This window comes from Neovison vison, chromosome 13 (assembly GCF_020171115.1).
Source record: "Neovison vison isolate M4711 chromosome 13, ASM_NN_V1, whole genome shotgun sequence".
NCBI lineage: Eukaryota > Metazoa > Chordata > Mammalia > Carnivora > Mustelidae > Neogale > Neogale vison.
In genome coordinates, this window is record NC_058103.1 from 41,817,715 (window position 1) to 41,845,165 (window position 27,451).

General features: G+C 38.0%; 1 protein-coding gene across 1 annotated transcript; it reads right to left on the reverse strand.

Annotated features, from left to right (window-relative positions):
• On the reverse strand, positions 1 to 27,281 carry PSMA3 (proteasome 20S subunit alpha 3). Its single transcript, XM_044231037.1, has 11 exons — positions 27,134 to 27,281; positions 23,196 to 23,278; positions 14,149 to 14,272; positions 11,169 to 11,270; positions 11,014 to 11,087; positions 8,532 to 8,604; positions 7,692 to 7,757; positions 4,808 to 4,854; positions 1,968 to 2,035; positions 597 to 661; positions 1 to 152 (listed from the first exon to the last, which is right to left on the reverse strand). The coding sequence occupies exons 1-11, from the start codon at positions 27,152 to 27,154 to the stop codon at positions 108 to 110; spliced, it is 768 nt and encodes a 255-aa protein (XP_044086972.1). The 5' UTR covers positions 27,155 to 27,281; the 3' UTR covers positions 1 to 107.
• Positions 27,282 to 27,451: the final 170 nt, after the last annotated feature.

Here is a 27,451-nt window from a genome sequence, read left to right on the forward strand (position 1 = left end):
TTCAGTTGTTACAAGACAAAAATTTAATGAAAATTGGTAGATAATCCACAGGGCTAAAGAGTTATTACATGGGACTGTATTAGAAATTTAAAATAGGTGCTGAAATGTTACATATTATCATCATCTGATTCATCTTCTTCCTTCAATGATTCCTGTTAAGAGAAAGTGTTTAAAATCAATTTTTAATATTGTTACAACCTGAATCTATTAAGCACTTGTCACTGAAAATTCTTTATAACTGAAGATGAACAATGACTTAAGATAACCTACCCAAGGAAAGAGAAGGGTAATTAAGTGCATCTTATTCTAATAATCAACTGACTATATTCTTGATAGAACACACAATATGAAATATTCTTGTTTCAATATGAAACCATATGAAAGCATTAAATGTCCTGAAAAATCCTTAACCATTTTCACATACAACATTTTTGTAACCAGGGCAACCCTATCCCCACTGAAGATAAGCCAGAAAATTTCTAACCTTTGTTCAGTTCAACTCTTAAGTGTTATTTAACAGAAATCAACCAAGTTCCTTTATTATTCAACACTTACTTTCATACCTTTAGCTAGAATTGTCACATGTTGTAGCTTACCTTAGCATATTTCTCTGCCTCTTCCTTTATATCTTTTGGAACAATTTCATGTCTTCCTTTAGTTACTGCAAATTAAGCCATATTTTTTAATGAATTAGAAATGACAACTACATGGTGATTTCCAACACAATTATCTACCCATAATCCATCTAGTGTTAAAAATTGTTGGGGCGCCTGGGTGGCTCAGTCGTTAAGCGTCTGCCTTCAGCTCAGGTCGTGATCCCAGAGTCCTGGGATCAAGCCCTGCATCGGGCTCTCCCCTCGGCAGGAGGCCTCTCCCTCTCCCATTCCCCCTGCTTGTGTTCCCTCTCTCGCTGTGTCTCTCTCTGTCAAATAAATAAATAAAATCTTTTTTTTAAAAAAAATTGTACTGTGAGTAATACAACAAGCTCAGAAGTCTTCTCTGTGTTTTCTCCACGTAAGATTAAATCTACAAATTTAGCTCTTAAGAAAACAAGTAAATTATACAATGATTTATCCTGATGCTATGATAAATTCTGAGCATTTATTATTGTGCAGCATGATTAATTTTTAATTAATTAATTTTGATTAATTTTGAAACCCTGTCCATGGTTAATATTGCAAGAAAAAAATGGTGATTCTCAGTAAATGGATGCTTCAGAAAAATACATTAGTCAATTAAGCAGAACTTCCCCTTCAAAAATAACTACCTTGTAATTTGTTCTGGACTGCTTTATATTAGAAAGGCACTGAGCGGTAAAACATACTTCGGTACTACCCACTGCGCTTGAACTTATGCATGTTTCATGACTCAGCAATTCGACTCTTAGGTGTATTCCCAAAGAAATGCTACATGTGTGTACCAAAATTATTACCCAAGACATCCACAGCTACACTATAGTTAAAAATGAAAGAGCCCAACTAACCAGCATCAGAAGAAATGAATAAATTGTGTGGTATTTGGACAACAAAATACTATAAAGCAAGGCAAATGAACAAATACTGTACACCACAAATGACTTACACAAATAATGCTTAAGTAAATCAGGGATAAAAGAATATATATGCTATATACATATATACACTGTATAATTCACTCATATAAAATTGAATAGGCAAAACTAGGAGTTAGAATTCATAGTAGTGGTTACCTTTGGGGACAAGGTAGAGAACTATAAATTCAAAGAACTAAGGAAACTGGTCTCTTTTTTACCAGAGAGTGAACAGTGATTACATGAGTATATCCATGTTGTAACAATTCATCAATTCAGCTGTTCTTTACGTACTTTTCTATACATACATGTCATTACCAAATTATTTTTAAGATTTAAAAAGGAAAAAAGCCCCCCAATTTTAAATTAGGTCTGATACAGATGACTCAGAGCAAATAAATGTACAAAAATAACTTACTTTCACCAACCCAGCTGAGCTCTAGTTCAAAAGCTTTATCCTTAACTTCATCATGTACTATGTAAATTCTAGAACACAAAAGGGAAAATTAACATTTACTTGGTCACTACAAACATGTACCCAGTCAGCACAAATTAGAACACCCATCCATAACACAAATATTTATAAAATTTATAGACTAGACACATTACAGTTTATATTTAGGAACACTCCTAGAAAAGACAATATAGGCTGAGTGGCTCAGTCAGTTCAGCATCAGACTCCTGATTCTGACTCCGGTCGTAATCCTCAGGGTCATAAGATAGATGGGCTTCACACTCAGCACCAGGACTTGTTTAAGAGTCTCCCTCTACCCCCAGACCTTCCCCTGCTCTCCCTCTTGCTCTGTTTCTAAAATAAATTAAGTCTTTAAAAAGACAATACACAGAGATGGATATAAAATTAAATACTACAAAGGAGTGTTTACAACCAAAGTTGTTGGATAGTGTTGTGTTGTAGCACACAACTCAAAAAGATACCTCAAAAGGAACACAGATTCAAATGGGAAAAGGCCATTATTACAACTGTACCTTTTCAGGATATTTGTTTATTCCTTTCAGTAAATGATTTTTAAAACAAATTATTGGCTTGCAATTATTATAGGTCTCTTCAATCTGAAGCTTCTTAGCAGGTATCTTTTTAAACCCCTTATCCATTTTATAAGAACTATATGCCCCTTAACCTGGGCTTCAAATTATTATGCATGCCAAACTGTAATTAAAAAAAAAGGGGGGGGAGGCACTGGGATCGAGCCCCATATGGGGTTCTCTGCTCAGCAGGGAGCCTGCTTCCCCCCTCTCTCTGCTTGCCTCTCTGCCCTGATCTCTGTCAGATAAATAAATAAAATCCCTTTAAAAAAAAAAAAAAAAAAGAGGCACTGTCACATTAAAAGTACCAGAGCAAAGCTTTCCTATTTTACCTTTCCTAACATTTTCACACACTTTACTTTGGAGGATATTTTTAAAGCCTTGCTATAGAACAAGAAAGCATCTTAATTTTCTAGACTAAGTAAAAGATACACAGTGCTCCATTTTATTAAAATGATAAGGGAAAGGTTTTCCTACATGGAACTAATTAGTGTCTACTGTTACATCTAAACATCGAAGGGTGTGGTAAGGGCTGATTTCCAGAAGCACTCCTCAGTGAAGGAAATGGAGTTTATCACATTTAAACTGTTGTACAGGGGTACCTGGGTAGCTCAGTTGAGCATCCAACCTGTTTTCCACTCAGGTCATGAATACAGGGTTGTGAGACTGAGCAAGTTGGCTCTGCACTGGGTGTGCAGCCTTGCATAGGATTCTCTCTGTCCCTCTACCTCTGCTCTGTCCCTCTCTTAATAAAAAATAGTACTAATAAGCTGCTGTACAACTCAGTGAGGATTCTTTATCTTCCCAATGGTTCTACTGTAAGATAATTCCCAGAGCTCCTCATGTTAAGTGACAATCACACAATGGGTTCTGCTTCACAACTGGAAAGAGGAGAAAGGTCTCTCGGTCAAACAGGGGTAGGGAGGAGATAATATGGCAGCAGCAAGAATGGTGACAAAATCATAAAACACTTAAGCATGTTATTGCAACTATCAGTTTTAGAAGATATTAAGAATACCACTTAAATATGTAATGGAGCCTGTAGGACTTTATTTTTCTCGCATGAATTAATTATAAAACCTGAGATATTTGCACAAACTACTGACTAGACCATGTCAATGTAGTTCTAATGTTGAATAGTATGTTTATTATTTTTAAATCTGAAAAGCTGGCTGCAAAACTAGCGTTTTACTGGATTCTTTTTTTAAATACCCCATGCCTACATTCTTTGATCTGGAAGAATCATGAATTCTGAAGCATTCCACTCAGGTTTATGTACTTAGTTGATACATACTGTAGTCACACAAGCATTCTACACTAAGTACCTGTATGTAACATGAACCACTTCAGGGTTTCTTAAAGCTGTTTTGTTTTTTTTTTTTTTTTTTTAAAGATTTTATTTTATTTATTTGAGAGAGAGCATGAGCGAGGAGAAGGTCAGAGAGCGAAGCAGACTCCCCGTGGAGCTGGGAGCCTGATGTGGGACTCGATCCCGGGACTCCAGGATCACGCCCTGAGCCGGAGGCAGTCGTTCAACCAACTGCGCCACTCAGGCGTCCCTAAGCTGTTCTTAAATGTACTGAAATACTCTTCTCATCTTCTTAGAAAAGCCTTTATGATTAACGTACTTGCCCCCCCCCAAAAAATGACTGTATAAAGGAGCCAGCTTCATGTGTAGAAATAACTGTCAACCTAAAATAAAGTTGTTTTTTTTTTTAAATATTATTTATTTATTTATTTGATAGAGAGAGAGATCACAAGTAGGCAGAGAGGCAGGCAGAGAGAGAGAGGAGGAAGCAGGCTCCCTGCTGAGCAGAGAGCCCAATGCGGGACTCGATCCCAGGACCCTGAGATCATGACCTGAGCCAAAGGCAGCGGCTTAATCCACTAAGCCTTGTAAACCAAATTCCTATTATTGGGACTTCTGAGATTTGAGAAAGTAGGAACTAGCAAATGAAGCTCCTAGAGGTCCACACTGTATCCTCCTACTCTTGAATTCTTTTACCTACGTAGTTCTGTCAAAAGCTGTTTTTTCACATCCCGTTCACTGGCATTTGAAATAGGAGTATTCTCCTTACTGAGATTTTTTAGAACGTTAAACTCCCCTTCTAAAAATCTGGCATGACATTATTTCAAAATAAAACAGGCCTTTAGAATTAATGTATAAGGTTAAATGAAATATTTTTGTCAATGATAATTAAAATTCCAGCTTACATTTTTGCAACTTCTTTAACAACATCACGGCAGGTCATTTCTTTCATCTATAAAAAATAAAATATTGAGTCATGAGTCAAAAGAAGAACTTTCCACTTACATTAACTATTTTCAGATTCTTTACACAACTGTCAATAAGCCATACTTTTGACATAGGGTCTCGGACAAAAAATCAAAACCATAATACTGTATTTAAGAATACCAGTCTTGGGGCACCTGGGCGGCTCAGTGGGTTATAGCCTCTGCTTTCAGCTCTCTTCATGATCCCAGGGTCCTGGGATTGAACCCCACATCGGGCTCTGCTCAGCAGGGAGCCTGCTTCCCCCCCCCCCCGCCTACTTGTGATCTCTTGTCTGGCAAATAAGTAAATAAAATCTTAAAAAAAAAAAAAAATACCAGTCTTGTCAGGAAAAACACAAACCTAGTATGTGGGAATCACTACAAAAACAATTGACATGGACGTCAAAAAATTAGTACTGGTGGCTCAGGTCCAAATCTGGTTTCGGATCAGGCGGTGATCTCAAGTTGGTGAAATCAAGCCCTGAGTCGGGCTCTGCACTCAGAGCCAGCTTGAGATCTCCCTTTCCCTGAAAAAATAAACTGGTACTGGGAGAAGGTTAAGACTTAACTTGTTTTTGAGAGAGAGAGAAAGGGGAAGGGAGAGCAGGTGTCAGGATGGGGAAGGGCAGAGGGAGAAGCAGACTCCCTGCTGGGCAAAGAGCCTGACACAGGACTCCCTCAGTCTAGCACCCTGGGATCATGACCTGAGCTGAAGGCAGATGCTTAACCAACTGAGCTACCCAAGCACCACCCTCCTTTAGGGTAAGACTTAAAATAGAAGAGATATAATTGAAATTCGAATGAGATATAGAAGAGATATAATTGAAATTCGAAGTGTTAGTCTTAATTATATCTTGGTTTGAAAAAGTTACAAAATGACTCTTGAGAATACTGAGGCAGTTTGTAGACTGAATATCTGATATCTTAGGTGTGATAATGATAATCTACAGAGATGAACACTGAGGCATTTAGGGATATAGTGTCACTGTAACTGTTTCAAATAGTTCAGGAAAAAACAATGGATAAAACTGGAAAATAGGGTGGGAAGTGGAAGGGCCTGGTGGTGGGTATTAAGGAGGGCACATATTGCATGGAGCACTGGCTGTGGTGTATAAACAATCTTGGAACACTGAAAAAATAAAAACAAAAACAGGAAAATAATTTCAATGTACATGGAGATAGTTGTGTTATTATCTTTTCTGATGTTTACATTTTTTCATGTTAATTTGGGGGTGAAGTAAAAGGTACCTTCATATTTTTCCCCTTATAGGCATAGATTCCCCAATATCTCTACATATTTTTCCCTTTATAGTTAAGATGTATGATGAGTGAATTAATGTTATAATAAAGGCAAATTTAAGCAAACTTTTTGAAAAAGCCTATTTTTTCTTTAGATTTAGTTTTTTTGAGAAAGAGCACAGGAGTGTGGGGAAAGAGCAAACTAAGATAATCTCCAGGCAGACTGAATATGGAGCCCAAATTGGGGCTTGTTCTCACTACCCAGGAGATCATGACCTAAGCCAAAACCAAGAGTTGGACGCTTAACTGACTGAGCCACCCCAGCACCCTGAAAAAGCGTATTTTAAATGACAATTATATTTTTATGTATGTTCATGAAATTTTTATTTCATAACATAACATTCTTCATAAGCAACATCAGAAGAAAAGCCAGAGCAATGATGTAGAATGCAGGCTGGCAAACTCCTTTCTATACAGAGCCATATGGTCCATATGGTCTTTGGTCTCTGTTCCAACTACTGAACAATACTTTTGCAGTGTGAAAGCAGCCAGGGACTGACTGTGACGGTGTTCCAATAAAACTTTAGAAAGAAGACAGCGTTCCATAGTTTGCTGACCTCTGATTTAGAGCATGTTTTTGTCATTAAGTATACATACATGTTCCTCAATTAAAGCGATGTTTCTCCATTCTTAGCTAGGATTTGTTAGTATTCCTGTATCTTGTTAGGATTTAACCTCAGAAAGACAGAAGGATAGATACTCTAAATACTGTATTTTCAAGTGTATGTATACACACACACAGACACACATGCCTTTAAGGGAAGTTTCTGATAAGCAAGAGTGAGCAAATACTGTTTCAACATTAAGTTGATCAATTTGGCTGAAAAGAAAATCATATTAAAGCAAAACTTTTTACACTAATAAATTATGGTTCTTGGGGGAACAAAGAGTGCGTAGCTATAACAGGTTTTATGCCTTACCGAGATAGGAACAAAGGAAATAGAAGCACCATGACACAGACTGCACAGACAAAAGCTGTGATCCAGAGAAGAAATGAAATAGTGAAATACCAGAGTTCTCACACTAAGGCTCCCAGAGCTCCCTCCATGAACGGGCCTCAAGCACTGAAATTATTTATTATTTTTTTAAAGTAGACTCCATGTCTAGTGTGGAGTTCAGTCTGGGGCTTGAACTTACGATTTTGAGATCAAGACCTGAGCCAAGATCAAGAGTCAGATGCTTAATTGACTGAGCCACCCTTGTGCCCCAAGGATTATGAAATTATATGAAAATTTCCATATGTACTTTTCTGGATTAACAGGTTTATCAGTAGCCGTAATTATAAATGGCTCCATGACACAACTCTTACAGGTATCATATATATGTACACACACACACACACACATATATATCATATATATAAATATGAAATTCTCCAGATTTCTTAGTTTCTAATATTCAGAAAACTCTGCTCAGAACAGCAAACCACACTCTATGAATCCTTAAACAAAAAGGTTTCATTTGTGGTGATAAGATTTCACTACATGAGGATGATATTACAGGAAAATTCAAGAATTAAAATTACCTGAAGTTTTTCTATTTCTGTCTTTGCAGCTTGCCTGGCTTTGCCAATGGCACAACCCCAATAACCCTATTTTAAAAAAAACACACCAAAAATTACAGATATCATTCAATTAAATTGATATACTATCCTAAAATCATTAGTGGCTATGACTGTCTATTTAAAGATTAACAAAAGGATGCTGAATGACTTTCAAAAGTAAGTACAGAGAAATACAAAACATCTAATGAACACCAGGGGGTTCAAAAAAAATTCTAGAATAATGTGGCTTATTTTTAATAGAGGTTCTATACAAGAAAAATTAACATCATTACATATTCTACTTCATAAACTAGAGATGTTTTTGAGGTTAGGAATGGAAAAAAATTTAGCATTATGACAGAAATAGAGATAATTCAATACTCTAAACCATTTATTATACTGAAAAAGTTTTTTAAATGAAAGGATTCCCACTTGTACTTATATATAATAACAAAATAAAAAGTCTTTTTTGTAATTTGTAAAAACCATAAATATCTCAGAAGAGACATAAGTAAAGATGCAAGAAATCCCATTTAAAATCATTTTTTTTTAAAGGAAGGTTTCAGTTTTAGGACATTGTTAGTATTTATCACAATACAGGAAATACCACATCTTGAAATGCAGTTTCTGTAAACAGCACACTGAAAGCAATAAATCTTTCCACTGCCTCATATTTATAGGCTATTATTAATGATAAATAAGAAACTATTACTTTCCTTGAATTAATTTTAAAGAAACTTTATATAATCCAAATACATGGTTTACATGCTAATGAGATACCATTAAACTAAAAATAGAAATTCATGATTTAAAATTACTCACATATGAAACTCCTGATGGGTCAATCATGTAGAGCTGTGCACCATCATTCACACTGTAAGACCCTAACATGAAACTGCATGAAAGTAATAGTTTAAACCATGGTCCTTAATACCATAAAAATATTAAAAATTCAGTAAACATACAATACCTTCTAAGATAAACTAATACACATAACTCATAATAAACACTTTGATCAGGTAATTTCAGTAAAGACTAGTACATACTTGAAACTGTTCAAAATTTATATGGCTTTCTTTAGTATTAAATTTGCTGATGAAACTTTCCTGGGAAGACAGCAGTGAAGACAAAGAAGTAATGACAGATGGAAAACCAATGAGAAGGCCCAACAGGTGAAGGCATACACATGAAAAAGCCAAGATAACAAAACTAAGAGGGATACATTTAATCTGCCTCAAACTCTTATTACACCCCTCATTCTTATCTTGAGTATTCCCCAATATTCCTCCAGTTCTTTTTCTACAGTAATCCAAACTGATTTAATGTATTTTTATATGCTCAACAAATTAAAATTAGGCTGTTAATCACATAAATCAGTGATTTTCTGAAATTGTGATTTAGTTTACCCTCGAAGTAGAAAAGAAACCAGCTTCATCTTATGTATCAGTTCATGTACAGACTACCATAACACCCAGCTGTCCAGTTCTTAGCCCTACAATCATTTCCTTCCATATTCCATAAAACTTATCTTTCAGAATATATATCTGGTTGTAATTTAAAAACCCTTCAGGGCGCCTGGGTGGCTCAGTGGGTTAAGCTGCTGCCTTCGGCTCAGGTCATGATCTCAGGGTCCTGGGATCGAGTCCCGCATCGGGCTCTTTGCTCAGCAGGGAGCCTGCTTCCCTCTACCTCTCTCTCTGCCTGCCTCTCTGTCTACTTGTGATCTCTCTCTGTCAAATAAATAAAATATTTTTAAAAATAAAAAAATAAAAAAAAAATAAAAACCCTTCAATGTTTTCCTTGGTATGGAACAAAGACTTCTGTATGGCCTTGCCCTTTCCTACATCTTCGGTACCCCTCCTACACACCAACAAATCCTGACTACCTCAGCATTACCTGAAATGCCCAGGTAGTTTCATACCCTTTTCATGAAATACTCTTACCATTCCACCTACATCTCACATTCTTTTCCTTGCCATCTCTCCAAGGAAGCAGCCATTCCCTAAGTGGTGCTGGGCCCACTATAGTCAGTGTATATCCTATCACCTATAAAGCTATCAATGAAAACATACTCCTGTCCTGTCCTCTCACAAATATCTATGACTAACTCTTAGTGTATGTTCAATATTTACTGAAAAAGTTCTCCACTATTCTTACTCCCTTAGAGAAATGATGAATTCAGAGCGTTCAAAGGTTAAAAGAAGTGGAAAAGCATTCTATGAAGTCTGAAAGCAAAGTGTTTCAACGTAATTTAAATGAGAACCTTAAGAAGAACAATATAAAAAATGTCTGCAGGCCTAACTTACTGGCTAAAATTCGGGTTTTCTCTAACATCTGTCCTCAGTAATTTAAATATGACTGATTGTAAACAACTGAAAGGCAGGACTATAGCTGATAAACTTTCTATAGCCTTTTAACAGTGGCAAGCAATCAGATGTTAGTACATGTTTTACTTTGATCAAAAAGGACTATTTCTTTAATGTTACAAACTAAACATGTCTTTTTAGGAACATCTAGAGTGATGATAGGTCTCTGAGCCCTATTTAAATATTTACATGTATTCCAAGTCTTGACTCAATCGAATCTCAGCTTCCCCCCCAAAATAAAAATACCAGCACTTCATCAATTAAGAGCATTGCACCTAACTGCTTAAAGTAAGTGTAGCCAATGGAAATTAAGGAGAAAACTGAAATCTCCCTTTAGCTGGCTACCTTCTAATGTCAAAAGAGAATATATTTAAAGTCAATTTGTTGTATCCTGAGAATGCTGGGGTCTGACACCAGAGAATTTTTTTCTGGTTTTACTGAGAAATAACCGACATGTATCACTTACCATGTAAAGCATGATGGTCTGATTTACATGTATTGTGAAATGCTAACAACAGGTTTAGTGACATCCATCCTCTCATAAAATAAAAAGAGAAAAAAACTTTTCTCCTTGTGACGAAAATTCTTAGAATATACTCAGCAACCTTCCCATAAGTCACACTGCATTGTTACGTATAGTCATCATACTGTACATTACATCTCTAACACTTAATTTGAACCTTTATACCTTTTGGCCATTTTCTTCCAGAGAATATATGATAATCAGATTAAAGTTATTACTAGGAGTTCTTTGTTTTATTATCACTTCAAATCTGTAAAGTCTTTTTCACTATTCAAAGTTTTTTGTTTTGATGTACAGTTTTATTTTATCATTGCCCTAATACTTCTTGGTCATAGCTCACACTTCTAAGGGTATAAAAAGCTAAGATACTGGGGAAAACAGTATAGATCTGACTGACTCTCACAAAATTTCATACCTGCAGCCAAAAGGTCGAACAGCACTGTAGAGTGTATATGCATGTACATACATGGCCACTCTGTCTGCAAGATGCTATGAGGGGAAGAAACAGAAGAGCTTATCAGCAAATTTCTACTACTGTTCAAAAGGCTCCTCAACATATTATCAACTTACTTTTAATGGAATGTTATAGCCAAAATTAGATCTAAAGTTGGAAGCTTCTTCTCTTGCAATGTCTGCTAACGAACGAGCATCTGCCAACAAACCCGCTACTGCCTGGAAGAAAGTATGGACCATTAGTAGATAAATACATTCCTATCACAAATCAAGGAAAGTGTATAATTACTGTAGGCTTAATATTTTTAACAAGCATCACCACTAAAAATAATTTGACTTAAAGCTCTTTATAAGGCATTCTGGCATTCTGATTGGGTGGGATCAAAATAAAAGTATGGAATTAAAATTCAGAAATTTACCAAGTGTGATTTCATTGTTTGCTGAATGATGACATTTACAAGGAATATTTCTATAATTAATCCTTCATGTATCCCAGTTTACCAATTCACTATAAATAGGCAACAACCAGAATCGATCAGGACTGATCTCTATTTAAAGCAGTTCGATGTTCAAATTACTGAAAGTTTTGGTCTAAAAGGCACAACCTCAAATCTTTTTCAGCTTATTGACTATTATAAACTGCAGTGACAAACCATACATCTTCCAAGACTGATAGCTTACAACTACAGTTTCCAAACCATGTGCTGAGAGATGCTAGGGCACTACAGTGAACTCAGTTACAGAACATTTGGAATTTGGGGGATACAGTTGTTGAAGTAGTTCACAGTTTCAACATTAGATCATTCTGTATTCCTTATAATGCCATTGTATTGTTGAGCACTTGGGTTGCTATGATAAAAAGCAACCCACACAAAAATGCATGTGGAACAGAAAATGGAGGGGAGAGACACACATAATCTGATTCCAAAGTTTAGGAAGTTGTGCAGTGCACATTACGAAGTTTGATTATTTAAAAATAAAAATATTTTTCTTTAATTGTATGTGTATTTTTTCTCTTACAGCTACTAAGTTTTTAGAACATAAACACCCAAGTTATTTAGACCTAAATGCATAATCCAAACCATTCAGTACTTCTTTTGGTTCAGGAAAGCAATTAAAAAAAATATTACTGAAACACTTAGTCCTGGGAATCAAGAAAGTCCAGAAACCACCTGCTTAGGAGATTTACAGAATTTAAAAGTAAGTGATATCAGAATGACAACATTTTTTCCAATGCTATTAGTAGTAGTATTGACGAAAATTTCTAATACATAGTGAGTATTTATCACATGCTAAGCATTCTAGTAATTTTTAACCTTGTAACAACTGTTACGAGGTAGGTCCTATTTACCCTACTTCTGAGGTGAGGCGGTTATGTTTAGAATAACTTCCCTAAAGTTACCCAGCCAGTAAATTTCACCATTTAAATAATCTTCTATTGCTTTGGAGAAAGCTTACTGTGAAGTCCAATAATCCTCAAACCACCTGTGACAACTGTGGAGACAGAATATTAACCCTTCATTATCTCCAACCCTCTTCTACAGGTGATGTTTTGCCATTCCAGCTATAAGGAATGGCATCAGTTTCCTGGCTTTAAATAACAAATGTAACAAATTTTAAATTTCTAAGACAAAGTTTTCCCATCACTAAAGTACCTTTAAGCATACATGATTTTTTTCAAAATACACCTACCTAAAGTTTGTTTTTATTAAGTGAAAGAATGTATAATTCACCAGTTCCCTCCTAGCAGCTGGGTTACAATCTGGCAAGTTTCATCAAAGCACACCAGTTTCACACTGTGTATCAACTAAAATTCTAAAAATAAATAAATACAATGGTCCAAAATGACAGAAGAAAAGCCGTGTCAGTTTCACTGGCAATAATAAATTTGTTCTAGAGAGAATATATTTTCAGGGAAAAAAAATTATCTATAGCTTTATAGTTTACTGCTTATATTTTATTGGTCCTTTGGTGTTCGTGTGTAACACATTTCATTTATAAATATAAAAAATAAGAGCAGAGGGGCGCCTGGGTGGCTCAGTGGGTTAAGCCTCTGCCTTCAGCTCAGGTCATGATCCCAGGGTCCTGGGATCGAGCCCCGCTCGGGCTCTCTGCTCAGCAGGGAGCTTGCTTCCCTTCCTCTCTCTTTGCCTGCCTCTCTGCCTACTTGTGATCTCTGTCTGTCAAATAAATAAAATAAAATAAAATAATAAAATAAGAGCAGAGTAAGTGGGACCTATAAGATCTCACTCTGCAGAGTAGACTCTGAAATAACATGCAGACCATGCAGACCCAAGTCTGATCCCATTTTATTTCTTTACCAGCTGTGAGTGTTGTTTTCTTATCTATAAAAATGGGATTAATATTACTTTCACTGGGATGTCAGACTTAAACAAGATAATTTATGTGAAGTGGTTCTAGCACACACGTTTTCTTCCTTGCCTTCTCACTAAAGAGGGTTAGAATCACTCCATTACTTGTTTTCCTTATTGTTCTGACTGAGCTAAGTCTAACATCTATATAGAATGACTTCAGTATATACCAGTAATGTATTTATGGATTCACCTGCAGTTATGCAAAGCAGTCACTCAAGACTCCATCTGCACAAAACAAATAGTGATGTCTATGAAGCTATTAAAAAGGATGTGTTCGCTCTTCCGTTCATTAAATATCCTTTCTTGGTGCTCCACCTTTTAGTGAGGTATTCTCTACCTGATAACACCTTCAATATGACAGTGATTCCCACAAGAGAGATGAAAAGCTAAAGATTCTATGCCTCTCAAGCATTACCCCTTACCTATACTGCCAAGATCTCTTTTCTACACATACTTCCCACCTCTCTCCTCTCCTCCCTTTTCTTAAGGCAATTTGATTTCTCATATATGTCTCCAGTCAGTTTATAAGAACATTACCTTTCTTAGTGAACTGTTCACAAGCCAGTAGCTCTCTGAGATTACTTCTATGGCTGCTCTCTCATCTCTTTCTGCCTCAGCGTAAATAAATGGTTCTCTTAAAATTACATTTTAATATATTCTAAACAGTGACTTCACAACAAATTGGACAAGGCAAAAAGGAACATTTTTTAAATGTGACCTACCATTCCAACATGCCGATCAACATTAAAAAGTCGTTTGTTGGAACCTTCTTCATAAAGTTTAGAAAGGACTAACTTTTCTACCCCAAAGACAACGCCATCTTTACATCTGATTCCAATAGCTGTACTGGAACAAGCAGAAGAAAATCAATTTTTTTAACTGAAAATTTAAAAAAAACTTCCTAAGTTAAGTTTAAAAAAAAACATACGAATAGGTAACATTTAATTTTGTACATGTTAATACGTTAAAGCAAATACATTTGAAAACTAGAAAGAAGACAACTTACAGTGTGATAAATTAAGTCTACATAAATGAACACCAGATGACCCCAAAAAAAACTAGCATATCATGACATCAAAATATGTACAGAATGGCAGAGTGTCTGGATACACATTGTAACAAATGCTGACTTAATTCTCATCCATTTAAAATGCATAGAAAAGACAAGTTATGGGATGCCTGGATGGCTTCAGTAGGTTAAGCCTCTGCCTTCGGCTCAGGTCATGGTCTCAGGGTCCTGGGATCGAGCCCTGCATCGGGCTCTCTGCTCAGCAGGGAGTTTGCTTCCCCCTCTCTCTGTCTCTGCCTGCCTCTCCGCCTACTTGTGATCTCTCACTCTGTCAAACAAATAAATAAAATCTTTAAAAAAAAAAAATTAGTTTAGAAAAGACAGGTTATATACGAACAAAAGTTAACATAACTAATCCAGGTGGAAAGCTTAGAATTCTTTTGCTAATTTGCTTTTTCTACAACAACTACTGCTTATTATAAGTATATAAAAGAATATAATATACATTTTGAACAACTTCTTAAAACAAAATGGATCTTAATCTCTTAAATGAAACGTGAAGAAATTATATTCTACCACTTCAAGATAAAAATACATCATTAACATTGTTCTACTAATCATTTTAATAAAAAGGGAATTCTGACGAGAAACAACCAGAACCACATAAATTCCACAAAAAATTTCAGACACTCCTTCCCTCACATTTTAGGTATCCTCAATGGCTCCCCTTTTCAGTTTAAACTCCTTGGCCCAGCTTTCAAAATTCTTGAGAATCTACAAACTACATTTGTAGCTTATTAAGTTTCCCATTATAAATCCCACATTCTACTGAATTCAACCTCACTATCATTCCCCAAATACCTTATGTTCACTTTTGCTTTTTTGTCTTTATTGAGGTTATCCTCGGTTCTAAAATACACTTCCTCCTCACCACTGCATATTTAAATAATTCTCCACAAACTTTTGCAAATTCACTTGACCTTAAACTCTACAGCCTCAGGTAGCCTTTCCTAATTATTCCAAGTCATCACCATTCTCACTATTTAAATCTAAAACATTCTTTTTCCAAACTACAAGTTTGCAAAATATGGTCTATGAACCTCCTGAACATCCCTGAAAAAACCTTCAAGGGGGTATGAGAAGTCAAAATTATTTTTTTTAAGAATTTACTTATTTATTTATTTGAGAGAGAGAGAGAGAGAGAGAGATCACAAGTAGGCATAGAGGCAGGCAGAGAAAGAGGAGGAAGCAGGTTCCCTGCCGAGCAGAGAGCCTGATGAGGGACTTGATGCCAGAACACTGAGATCATGACCTGAGCCAAAGGCAGAGGTTAAACTGCTAAGCCACCTAGGAGCACCTCAAAATTATTTTCTTAAGAATACAAGACACCATTTTTTTTTTCCCACTATATGGACATTTGCACTGTTGGTACAACAGAGAAGCGTTAGTGAGTAAAACTGCTGGCACTTTAACACAAACCAAGGCAGTGAAACAAATGGTAGTAGTGAACTACTAATCACTGTATTCTTCATTGCTATGCGCTCACATTATAAAAAAAAAAAAAAAACAAAAAAAAAAAACTCTCACAGTTAAAAAAATTTCTTAAGAAGGGCCTGCCTGAATGGCTCAGTTAAGCATCTGTCTTTGGCTCAGGTCATGATCCTGGGGTCCTGGAATTAAGTCTTGTTATGGCTTCCTGCTCATGGCTCCCTGCTCTCCAGAGAGCCTACTCCTCCCTCTGCCTGCTGCTCCTCCTGCTTGTGCTTTCTCTTTCTCTGAGAAATAAATAAAATCTTAAAAAAAAAAAAAAATGTCCTTGAGAAAGCAGTAATTTTTAAAAGCTATTCTAATATTTTTTTTCTAATTTTTTTTTAAAGATTTTATTTATTTATTTGACAGAGAGAAATCACAAGTAGATGGAGAGGCAGGCAGAGAGAGAGAGAGAGGGAAGCAGGCTCCCTGCTGAGCAGAGAGCCAGACGCGGGACTCGATCCCAGGACCCCGAGATCATGACCTGAGCCGAAGGCAGCGGCTTAACCCACTGAGCCACCCAGGCGCCCCTTTTTTTTCTAATTTTTAAAGGTTTTATTTATTTACATAACAGAGAGAGTGAGAGAGGGAACACAAGCATCAGGAGAGGGAGAGGGAGAAGCAGGCTTCCCGCTGAGCAGAGAGCCCCATGCGGGGCTCAATCCCAGCTGGGATCACGACCCGAGCTGAAGGCAGACGCCTAACCATCTGAGCCACCTAGGCACCCCGCTATTCTAATATTTAAAGAAAGCAATAATTCTACTAGGTAACAACCCTTGAGTACCTGGTCTTTTTATTATTACCATAATGAAATGAAAGGTACTCAAACATCAAAATATGGTTGCCTAAAGGAAAAAGTACTAGTAAAACTGTTGTGAACTTTTTCAGAGAATACCTGTTTTTACCATCAATGTCAGACAAACTACAGTTATTAGGTATAAGGCAGACTTTTTTTCCCCCTAGAACGAACAAAATAAGTCTGTCAATTTTGAGGGAAAATGGACAGTATTTTATTGCCTGTGATAAGTTTTCAAGCATAAATTGGAATTTTAGGAAATATATTCACCACCATGAGGTTGTCTATTTCCCAAAACTTACAATTTTTATTTATTTTTTTTAAGATTTTATTTATTTATTTGACACACAGAGAGAGATCACAAGTAGGCAGAGAGGCAGGCAGAGAGAAAGGAGGAAGTAGGACCTTGCAGAGCAGAGAGCCCAATGCAGGGCTTGGTCCAGGACCCCGAGATCATGACCCAAGGCGAAGGCAGAGGCTTAAGCCACCCCGCCACCCCAAAACTTACAATTTTTTTTAAAATAAAGATTTTTATTTATTTATTTCACAGAGAGAGGTCACAAGCAGGCAGAGAGGCAGGCAGAGAGAGAGGAAGGGAGGCAGGCTCCCTGCTGAGCAGGAGAGCCCGATGTGGGGCTGGATCCCAGGACCCCGGGGGATCATGACCTGAGCCGAAGGCAGAGGCTTAACCCACTGAGCCACCCAGGCGCCCCAAAACTTACAATTTATATAATCAGAACAGTGGTGATATTAAGAACTGTGACATTTCTGACTATTCCAATAGATAGATAAAAAACACCAAATTTGGACAACCTGTCATAGCACAGTGAACCAATATTTTCCAAATGACCAACTTACATGCATGGGTAAAACATCTGAAGTGCAAAACAGACTAACAGATTTTTTTTTTTAAAGATTTTATTTATTTATTTGACAGAGAGAGATCACAATTAGGCAGAGAGGCAGACAGAGAGAGAGAGGAGGAAGCAGGCTCCCTGCTGAGCAGAGAGCCCGATGCGGGACTCGATCCCAGGACCCTGAGATCATGACCTGAGCCAAAGGCAGTGGCTTAACCCACTGAGCCACCCACGTGCCCAGACTAACAGATTTTAATGTAAAACTATGAAAAGCTCATCGTTAAGTTTTCAGACACCACACTGCAACTAACCTTTAAAAAGCTATTATTTGGGTGCCTGGGTGGCTCAGTGGGTTAAGCCGCTGCCTTCGGCTCAGGTCATGATCTCAGGGTCCTGGGATCGAGTCCCGCGTCTGGCTCTCTGCTCAGCAGGGAGCCTGCTTCCTCCTCTCTCTCTCAGCCTGCCTCTCTGCCTACTTGTGATCTCTGTCAAATAAATAAATTAAATCTTTAAAAAAAAAAAAAAAGCTATTATTTGTCCAATTTTGGCATAGTGTCAAAAAACAACATCCATAATTATCTGAAAAAGCTATTAAAATATGCCTCACTTTCCAACTACTCATCTGTATAAAGCCTGATTTGCTTCACACGCTTCAATGAAAGTAACAACATATTGAAGCTGATAATGAGAATGTCTTACATTAAGCTTCAATTAACCACTGAGATTTACAAAAATGTAGAACAATGCCAGTCTTCTCCCCTACATTTGTTTTATACTGTAGAAAAGTTACTTTTCATTTAAAATGTTACTAATATTAAACAGTTTACTCTTTTTTTTTTTTTTTTAAGATTTTACCTATTTATTTTACAGAGAGAGATCACAAGCAGGCAGAGAGAGAGGAGGAAGCAGGCTCCCCGCCGAGCAGAAAGCCCGATGCGGGGCTCGATCCCAGGACCCTGAGATCATGACCTGAGCCGAAGGCAGCGGCTTAACCACTGAGCCACCCAGGCGCCCCTTAAACAGTTTACTCTTAATCACAGGAAACAAATCGAGGGTTGCTGGGCAGTGGGAGGGGAAGGATAGGGTGGCTGGGTTATGGACATTGGGGAAGGTATGTGCTATGGTGAGTGCTGTGAATTGTGTAAGACTGATGATTCACAGGGCGCCTGGGTGGCTCAGTGGGTTAAGCTGCTGCCTTCGGCTCAGGTCATGATCTCAGGCTGCTGGGATCGAGTCCCGCATCGGGCTCTCTGCTCGGCAGGGAGCCTGCTTCCCTCTCTCTCTGCCTGCCTCTCCATCTACTTGTGATTTCTCTCTGTCAAATAAATAAATAAAATCTTTAAAAAAAATAAAAAAAAAAAAAGAAAAAAAGACTGATGATTCACAGACCTTTTCCCCCCGAAGCAATTAATACATTATGTTAATTTTAAAATTAAATAGTTTAATGTTAATTTATTACTTATATTAACATGTAACTATGATTATTTTATTTTACTATTTTTACTTTTTATTTTACTTTTTTATTCATTTATTTGACAGAGACAGAGAGAGAGGGAACACAAGCAGGGGGAGAGGGAGAAGCAGGCTTCCTGCTGAGCAGGGAGCCCAATGCAAGGCTCAATCCCAGGATCCTGGGACCATGGGACCTGAGCTGAAGGCAGATGCCCCATGACTGAGCCACCCAGGCACCTCTACAATTGTAATTAAAGTGAATTAAGTATTTATTTCCTCAGTTGTATTGGGTTTTATGTTTGTTTTTATTTTTAAAGATTTTATTTATTTATTTGTCAGAGAGCACAAACAGCAGGAGCAGAGGGAGAAGCAAGCTCCCAACTGAGTAGGGAGCCTGATGTAGGACTCAATCCCAAGACCCCGGGATCATGGCCTCAGCCGAAGGCAGATGCTTAACAACTATCCCACCCAGGCATCCCTATTTTCTCAGTTTTAATTTCTAATGTGATAAATATTGACAGATCGAATAACATGCATAAATAAAAGTTCACTAATCATGGTAGATATTGATGGAAATAAAGCCTAATAAATAAATTCTCTCTGAAGTCCTCAATATTTTGGGTTCTGGTATTTTGGGGTTTTGTTCAAAGTAAAAAGGGGTCCTGAGATCAAAATTTTAATTTTTATTCCAAACAATCTAACACTCATTGTTACACTACACAATCCTTTAGTACCTGGGCTCCTCAATGAAACTAATGGGGAAAATTATAGTTTATAATTTAATCTTTCCCTTTTTTTCTTGTGTATATTACTTTCTAGGTGCATACTTTGATAAAATAGTTATGATCGGGCGCCTGGGTGGCTCAGTGGGTTAAGCCTCTACCTTCAGCTCAGGTCATGATCTCAGAGTCATGGGATCGAGTCCTGCATCAGGCTCTCTGCTCAGCAGGGAGCCTGCTTCCTCCTCTCTCTCTGCCTGCTTGTGATCTCTTGTCTGTCAAATAAATAAATAAAATCTTTTTTAAAACATAAATAAATAAATAATAAAATAAAATAGTTATGATCATGGTATATACACATCAATAAAGTGCTTTTAAAAAGTGTTCACTTGTATGTCACTGATTATTTGTTTTAGTAGTTCCTTCCTATGCTTAAAAGATAGCCGGGGCACCAGGATGGTTCAGTAGGTTGAGTGTCCCATCCTTGGTTTCGGCTCAGGTTATGATGTCAGGGTCCTGGATCTAGCCCTGTGTCGGACTCCACACTCAGCAGGGAATCTGCCTATCCCTCTCCCTCTGCTCCCCACTGCCAGAATATAATCCTAAATTATTTGGCTAAACATTTTCTAACTATTAACTTAAATGTCAGACTACTATGAAAATTAAAAAATTTTCATATACAATCTAATTTTAATTAGATAAATTAAAATACAATCTAATTTTATGATTTTCTACATTCTGTGCCTAAACAGGACTAAAAATTGTCCAAATGTTTTTACATATATTTCATTCTTATGGTAAAGTAAAGGCAGGGTAAAGGTCTACCTCCCAATTTTACAAACAAAAATAACTTTCAGAGGACCAAATAGAGGCACCCTATATATTATTTCCATTAAGCAGCAGCTAAAAGGAAAATCCACATTTTTCTGATCCTCATTTAATATTCTATTATACCAGGTTACATCAACCCCTTTAAAAGAAGAACTTCTGGGGCCCCTGGGTGGCTCAGTGGGTTAAGCCTCTGCCTTTGCCTCATGTCATTATCTCAGGGTACTGGGATCAAGACCTGCATTGGTCTCTCTTCAGCGGGGAGCCTGCTTCTCCCTCTCTCTCTGCCTGCCTCTTTGCCTACTTGTGATCTCTGTCAAATAAAGAAATAAAATCTTTTTTTTTTTTTTTTTTAAAAAAAGGAGGGGGCGACTGGGTGGCTCAGTGGGTTGAGCCTCTGCCTTCAGCTCAGGTCATCATCTCAGGGTCCTGGGATTGAGCCCCGCATCCGGCTCTCTGCTCAGCAGGGAGCCTACTTCCTCCCCTCTGCCTGCCTCTCTGCCTACTTGTGATCTCTGTCAAATAAAGAAATAAAATATTAAAAAAAAAAAAAGGAATTTCCCTGGTTTTTCCTTATGCAGAAAAATTCATTTTTTATGTTTTAATTTTTAATTAATTTGCTGTACTATCACTATTTTAAGCCATATTTATAAATACTTTACAGAAAACAAATTCCTAAAATACATAGATCCTCATAAACTAGTCTCAATTTTTTGTATTACATATGCTATCTCCAGTTCTTTTCAATCAAGACTTCCTTTTCCAGCTTTATAAACCAGTGAAAATCCAACATTGCAAAAGAGGAAGAGAAAAACAGTAACTTTTTCCAAGTCTTTCTGCAGCTCTTTGGTCTAAGGGCCTATCTTAACAACAGGAAGAAAATATGTCAACTTTTTTTCTTGATTCTGACATTCTTCTTCTGAACTCTATCAGACTTCTACATGACAGTGACAAATACATTTCAGCCTTACTTCTATTATAGTATCAGACACCAACAGCTTATAAGTACCAGTATCTCTGAAACAGTAACATTAAACACAAAATAAACTAGCTTCATTACAAATCCTATAAAAAGACTTAAAATGTATTTCTTCCTAAATTTTTATATTTCATAAGCCACTAGGTATCCATGTCTTCTTTTAACCAAAGGATGGCATAAAAAATGAACGTTTATTCATTAACTATTGAGGGCTTGCTATGTGTGAGCACATGCAAAGACAAGTGACAGTCTCCACTACATGAAACTTCCATAATCATACATTTAAAGGTGTAAGCAGAAACTGGTACTAGCACAGAGTATTAAATGTGGACTTTTCTAAAATTCTGCAAACATTTCCCTACTCCACCTCTACTCCAAAAGTTTTCATTATAAGGAAAAACTTGGGTTCAAACACCAACACCATTTGTTTACTAGGACCCCCTCAAAAAAAAAAATCCTTTAAGAGACGTGAATGAGATATTATGAAATGTATTATTTTTTTTTAAGATTTAATTTATTTATTTCACAGAGAGAGATCACAAGTAGGCAGAGAGGCAGGCAGAGAGAGAGGAGGAAGCAGGCTCCCTGCTGAGCAGAGAGCCCGATGCGGGACTCGATCCCAGGAACCTGAGATCATGACCTGAGCCGAAGGCAGCGGCTTAACCCACTGAGCCACCCAGGCACCCCTATGAAATGTATTATTTTTAAAAAGTCTTTTAATTCATCCCAAAGATTCCAAGATATAATGATCATGTAAATATAACTCCAAAATTTCTTCAATTAAGTACTTACAGAATTTGTCAACAAGCTAATAATTTAACTAAGATGTTACAGGGGTAACCAAGGAATCATTTTGGCTCATTACTCTAAGCAAAAAAAGACAGAGTGAAGGGGTGGACCTGGTTGGCTCAGTCGGTTGGGCAACTGCCTTCAGCTCAGATCATGATCCTGGGGTCCTGGGATCGAGCCCCACATCAGACTCCCTGCTCAGTGGAGTGCCTGCTTCTCCCTCTCCCTCTGCCTGCCTCTCTGTCTACTTGTGCTCTCTCTGTCAAATAAATAAAATTAAAAAAAAAAAAAAAAGAGTGAAGGAAGTGAGTCCAACAGGAAGACATGGAAGATATGTTAGTGTTCCTGTACCTTTTGGAGCGTGGCCCCAGAACAGGAAAAAAAAAAAATCCTACTGGGACAAATGCGACTAACTGCATAGGACTTTTTAAACACGAAAAAATAAAAGATAAAATAACAAAGTAACAAACTCAATGGCCAGGGAAATAAGGATATAAATCAAGAATTTCAAAAAGGAAAATGGGATAGCAAAGATGATAATGAATCTGGTTTTATACACTACATTGGAAACAAAGTAGAATGTCTAAGTGGATACTCTCAGAACCAACCAGAAATATAGGACTGAGGTTCATGGAAAGATCTGACCTGAAAAGAGATCTGGAAATGACTAATAAACTGAGATTATTTTAGGGTTCCTATTATTTTGTGTGCCAAAGTGACATAACAAAGCCTAATTACCAAAAATATACAAAAGGAGATATTTAATTATGTTAAAACATGATAAATTCCAAATATAACAATGTTTCTTACCTACTATTTTCCACAGCCTTCATAGCATATTCAACTTGAAAAACTCTTCCATCAGGAGAGAATGTAGAGGCTGACAGGTCATACTAGGAAGAAAAAGGCAACAATAAGCTTAAATTATGTATCTCTGGCAGTTAATAACCTCACCACCTTTCTTTCTAAATGGCTTACACATCAGAAATCATGTTAAGAGGTGCCTGGCTGACTCAGTTGGTAGGGCATGCAGCTCCTAGTCTCAGGGTTGTGAGTTTGAGCCCCACCTCGGGTGTAGAGATTACAACAGAAAGACAGGAAGTCAGGGGAAAGAAGAAAGAAATGTATGTGTGTTAAATCTCAAAGATTTTGCTTTGAAGAAAAGGAAGCACGTCAGAGCAGCAAGAGCAGCCAAGAGAAAAGCTACTTTAGATTTCTGCTATTGAAAAGCAATAGACAAGTGCCTGGCTGGCTTGGTCAGTGGAGCATGCAACTCTTGATCATGGGGTTGTGTTGCATGCAGAGATAACTTAAAAATAAGATTTAAAAAGAAAAGCCAATAGATACAAATCCCAAGTAAAGTCAAAATCTTTTTCACACAGAACACAAAGTTCATTTTTGTACAAAATGGAGATACTCTGGGTTCCAGACCACCACAATAAAGTGAATAAAATGAGTTCTCTGGATTCCCAGTGCATTCTGCATTCCCAGTTTTGGGGGTTTTGGGTTTTTTGTTTCTGTTTTTTGGTTTTCTGGTTTTTTGAGAGAGAGAGAGAGAGACAGAAACCATGAGGATGGGGAGAGAGACTCTCAGGCAAGCTCCACGCTCAATACACAGCCTGACAAGGGACTCGATCTCAGGACTCTGAGATCATGACCTGAGCCAAAACCAGGAGGCGGATGCTTAAGGGACTCCTGGGTGGCTTAGTCAAATAAGCATCTGCCTTTGTCTTGGGTCATTATCCCAGGGTCCTGGAACCCAGTCCCACATCAGGCTCCTTGCTGGGTGGGGAGCCAGCTTCTCCCTCTGCCTGCCCCTTCCTGCTGTTCCCCCAGTTTGGGAGTGCTCTCTCTCTCTAATAAAATCTTTAATTCACTGATGCAGCAACTAACAAACCCTAGAGAAAAAATATAGCATTCAAACTTTTAATAAGCATCTATTACATGTTAATATTGTATATATAATATATGTAATATATATGTATTATATATGTAATATATGTAATATATTACACTATAAGGGAATATAAATTAAACTATAAGGGAATATAAAGACTAATCATTCTTGAAGTCTTTCATTTTCAAATGAAACCAGGCACAAATCTTGGAGCTGGAAGTACAGCAGTAAACCAGAAAAAGGATTATGATAAAAATAAGACAGGGTGAAGTGGCAATCTGAGAGCCTAGTACAGACTACCTGATCAAGGAAGGCCTTGCTAGAGCAGCCAGGTTTAATTACTTAGGCGTGGCCAGACCTAAATAACAAATAACTAGCCATTTAGGATATGGAGGGTAGAAATAATTCTAGCACAATGAGGGAAAAGAAATAGGCCATTGTGTCTTGAGCACTAAATGTTGGAGAGAAGAGTAAATCCTATCAGAGGCATGTAAAAAACTAAACTATTTTGAATCTCCTAGGCTGAAGTAAGAAGTTCGAGAATCTTATTCTAAATGCAACTGGAAGGGAGCAACTGGGTGGCTCAGCTGATTGAGCAACTGCCTTAGGCCCAGGTCATGATCCTGGAGCCCCAGGATTGAGTCCTGTATAGGGCTCCTTGCTCAGTGGGGGGTGGGGGGGTCTGCTTCTCCCTCTGACGTCTCCCCTCTCATTCTCTCTCTCTCTCTCTCACAAATAAATAATGAAATCTTTTTTTAAATAATGCAACTGGCAGTCACTGGAGTTTAAGCTTGGATGGGGGAGAGGGTCGAGGGGGTGGTATGATCTAATTTTTTTTTTAATTTCACCTAGAAAACAAACTGTAGAGAGAACAAGGATGGAAGCGCAATCAAGTATCCCAAAGGTGGTAAGAGATAAAGACAGTATTTTGAGAAGAGAGTTTTAAAACAAAACAAAACAAAACAAAACACCTTGCTAATGGATTGGCTCAAAGAGTAACATAAAGAAATTAAACGTGAATCATAGACCTTTTTCACTTGAGCAATTAGAACTGGACCATTCACTGAGCTGAAAACTGTAGGAGATGCAAAATAGCAAGGGGAGGGAAACTCAGAGCTCTATTCTGGACATGCAGCTTGAAATGCCTATTAAACAACCAAGTGGTGGGGCGTCTAGGTCGCTCAATCCCTTAGGTTTCCGCCTTCCCTCAAGCCTTGATTCTGGGGTCCTGGGACAGAGCCCTACGTTGGGAATCCCTGCGCAGCAGGGAGTCTGCTTCTCCTTCTTCCTCTGCCTGTGCTCTCGGGCTCGCTCTCTTTCTCGCTCACTCTCTCTCAATAAATAAATTTAAAAATCTTAAAAAGAAAAAAAAAACACACAAAACATCAAATGGAGAAAAATGTCAAGTGAACAGGTCTTCATACCTGGAGTTCTTGGAAGAAGTGAAGACCAAAGATATGCCTTCAACAGTGGTGCTTACTGAGTCTCAATTTCCTGATTTATTAAATGAAGATTCTTAACTCTACTATTGTAATACCAAAATACCTCCCATGTCTACACTTATCCAGTACTTTTAAAGGGTTTTCAGGGTGAAACACTATTAACTGAAGGTAGTTTTTTTTAAAAGATTTTATTTATTTGACAGAGACCACAAGAAGGCAGAGAGGCAGGCAGAGACACAGAGAGGGGAAGCAGGCTCCCCGCTGAGCACAGAGCCCCATGTGGGGCTCGATCCCAAGACCTCAGGATCGTGACCTGAGCCGAAGGCAGAGGCTTTAACCCATTGAGCCACCCAGTCGCCCCTGAAGGTAGTATTAACATAGTTGCAAAATCAATTTGCTACAACATTCATAACTGAGCATTTACTAATTTAAAAATGTTATGACATAATCTTAGCATCTCATACCCAGATGAATTAAACCATTCAAAACGTAAATCGCCCCTTATCAAACTCGGAAAACCAGTATCTTGGTCTTAATGCTGAGTATCAAAATCTTGTTTAAAGTGAAACTGATGAATTTAGAAACCCATTATTCAATGCCTCTAGTGCACACAACCAATACTTCTAAAGAAAAATTAGATTTTCTATATGAAAAAATACATAAAAGGAATAAGCAAAAGACTGCATATGTACGTTTAACACAGGAAAGTAGTAAGTTAACAAGTCCAAGTCCAAAACCCTCGGGTCTATTAACAGAGACGGTTTAAGTCCCTGGTTAATGACTTAAATGTTTACGGTATGGTCTCTCCAAGTGATGTTAAGTAATTTGTACGGGAAAAGCTGGGACAAAAGAAAAACGTAACGGCCTCTTAGGATTTCACTTTTCAGACAATTTTTCTCTTAGCGCTACCTACTAAGCGGCAGTCAGTACACACGAAGACAAGGCAGGGAAGGCCCAATGAGTCAGCAGCACCCGGGGATCTGCAAGGACGGTCCATGGAAAGCTCCGTCTCAGACCTTGGAATCTCAAGCCGCCTTGCCTCAGTGGTTCTCCAGAAGCTCACTACAGCCCAAACCCTTCACTCACCACAACATGCTCCACGAGTTTCCACTTTCGGTTTCGCTAAGCGGCTAAAGAAAGTGACTCAGCGACCCAAAAAGGCTCCAAAATCTCACTGATGCGCCGCCAAGCCCGCTACACCTGAGCTGAAAAGCTTCAGGTTACCGTCACCGCAAATGAGGGCCTACAAATTAGCGCAGGAAAGACTGCCGGTCACCAGACAACTGGAAGCGGCCCACTTGGCCGAGGGCAGACCCGGCGCATCCCGAGGCGGCGCACCCCAACAGGTCTGTGCGATCTCCCCTCAACGCTAATCCGTAGGCTAGTACGCTAAAACACAGCAAACTCACCCCAGTCCCGATTGAACTCATCCCGCTGAAATCTCCAAGAGACCAAGGGCTTCAAGGCCTAAAGCGCTCCCCTAATACCGCAGCCCACAGACTAGTAACAGGCTCTCTCATTGGCTGCTCTTTCAACCAATACCCTTCTCCTCTGTGGCTCGTTCTCCCAGTCCGCCCGAGGAACAGAGGATTGTGGGAAAAGAGGTAGGAGAGGAATCGAGCGGGGAGGGCAGTGCGCATGTGCAGAACAGGTGGGGTAGGGCTAGGAAGCGGAGGTTCTTAGATCCTATTCAGGTTCTGTCAGTTTCTGTGTCGCGTAGCAACTAA

Bases quoted from the DNA above. Each gene is read 5' to 3' on its own strand.
- PSMA3 (XM_044231037.1), bottom strand. From the start codon at position 27,154: ATGAGTTCAATCGGGACTGGG. The intron at 4,855-7,691 runs GTAATTTTAATT...TATTTTTTATAG, and splicing joins CAGAAATAGAAAAACTTCAG to ATGAAAGAAATGACCTGCCG. The intron at 2,036-4,807 runs GTAAGCTGGAAT...TTTGTGTTCTAG, and splicing joins GTTAAAGAAGTTGCAAAAAT to AATTTACATAGTACATGATG.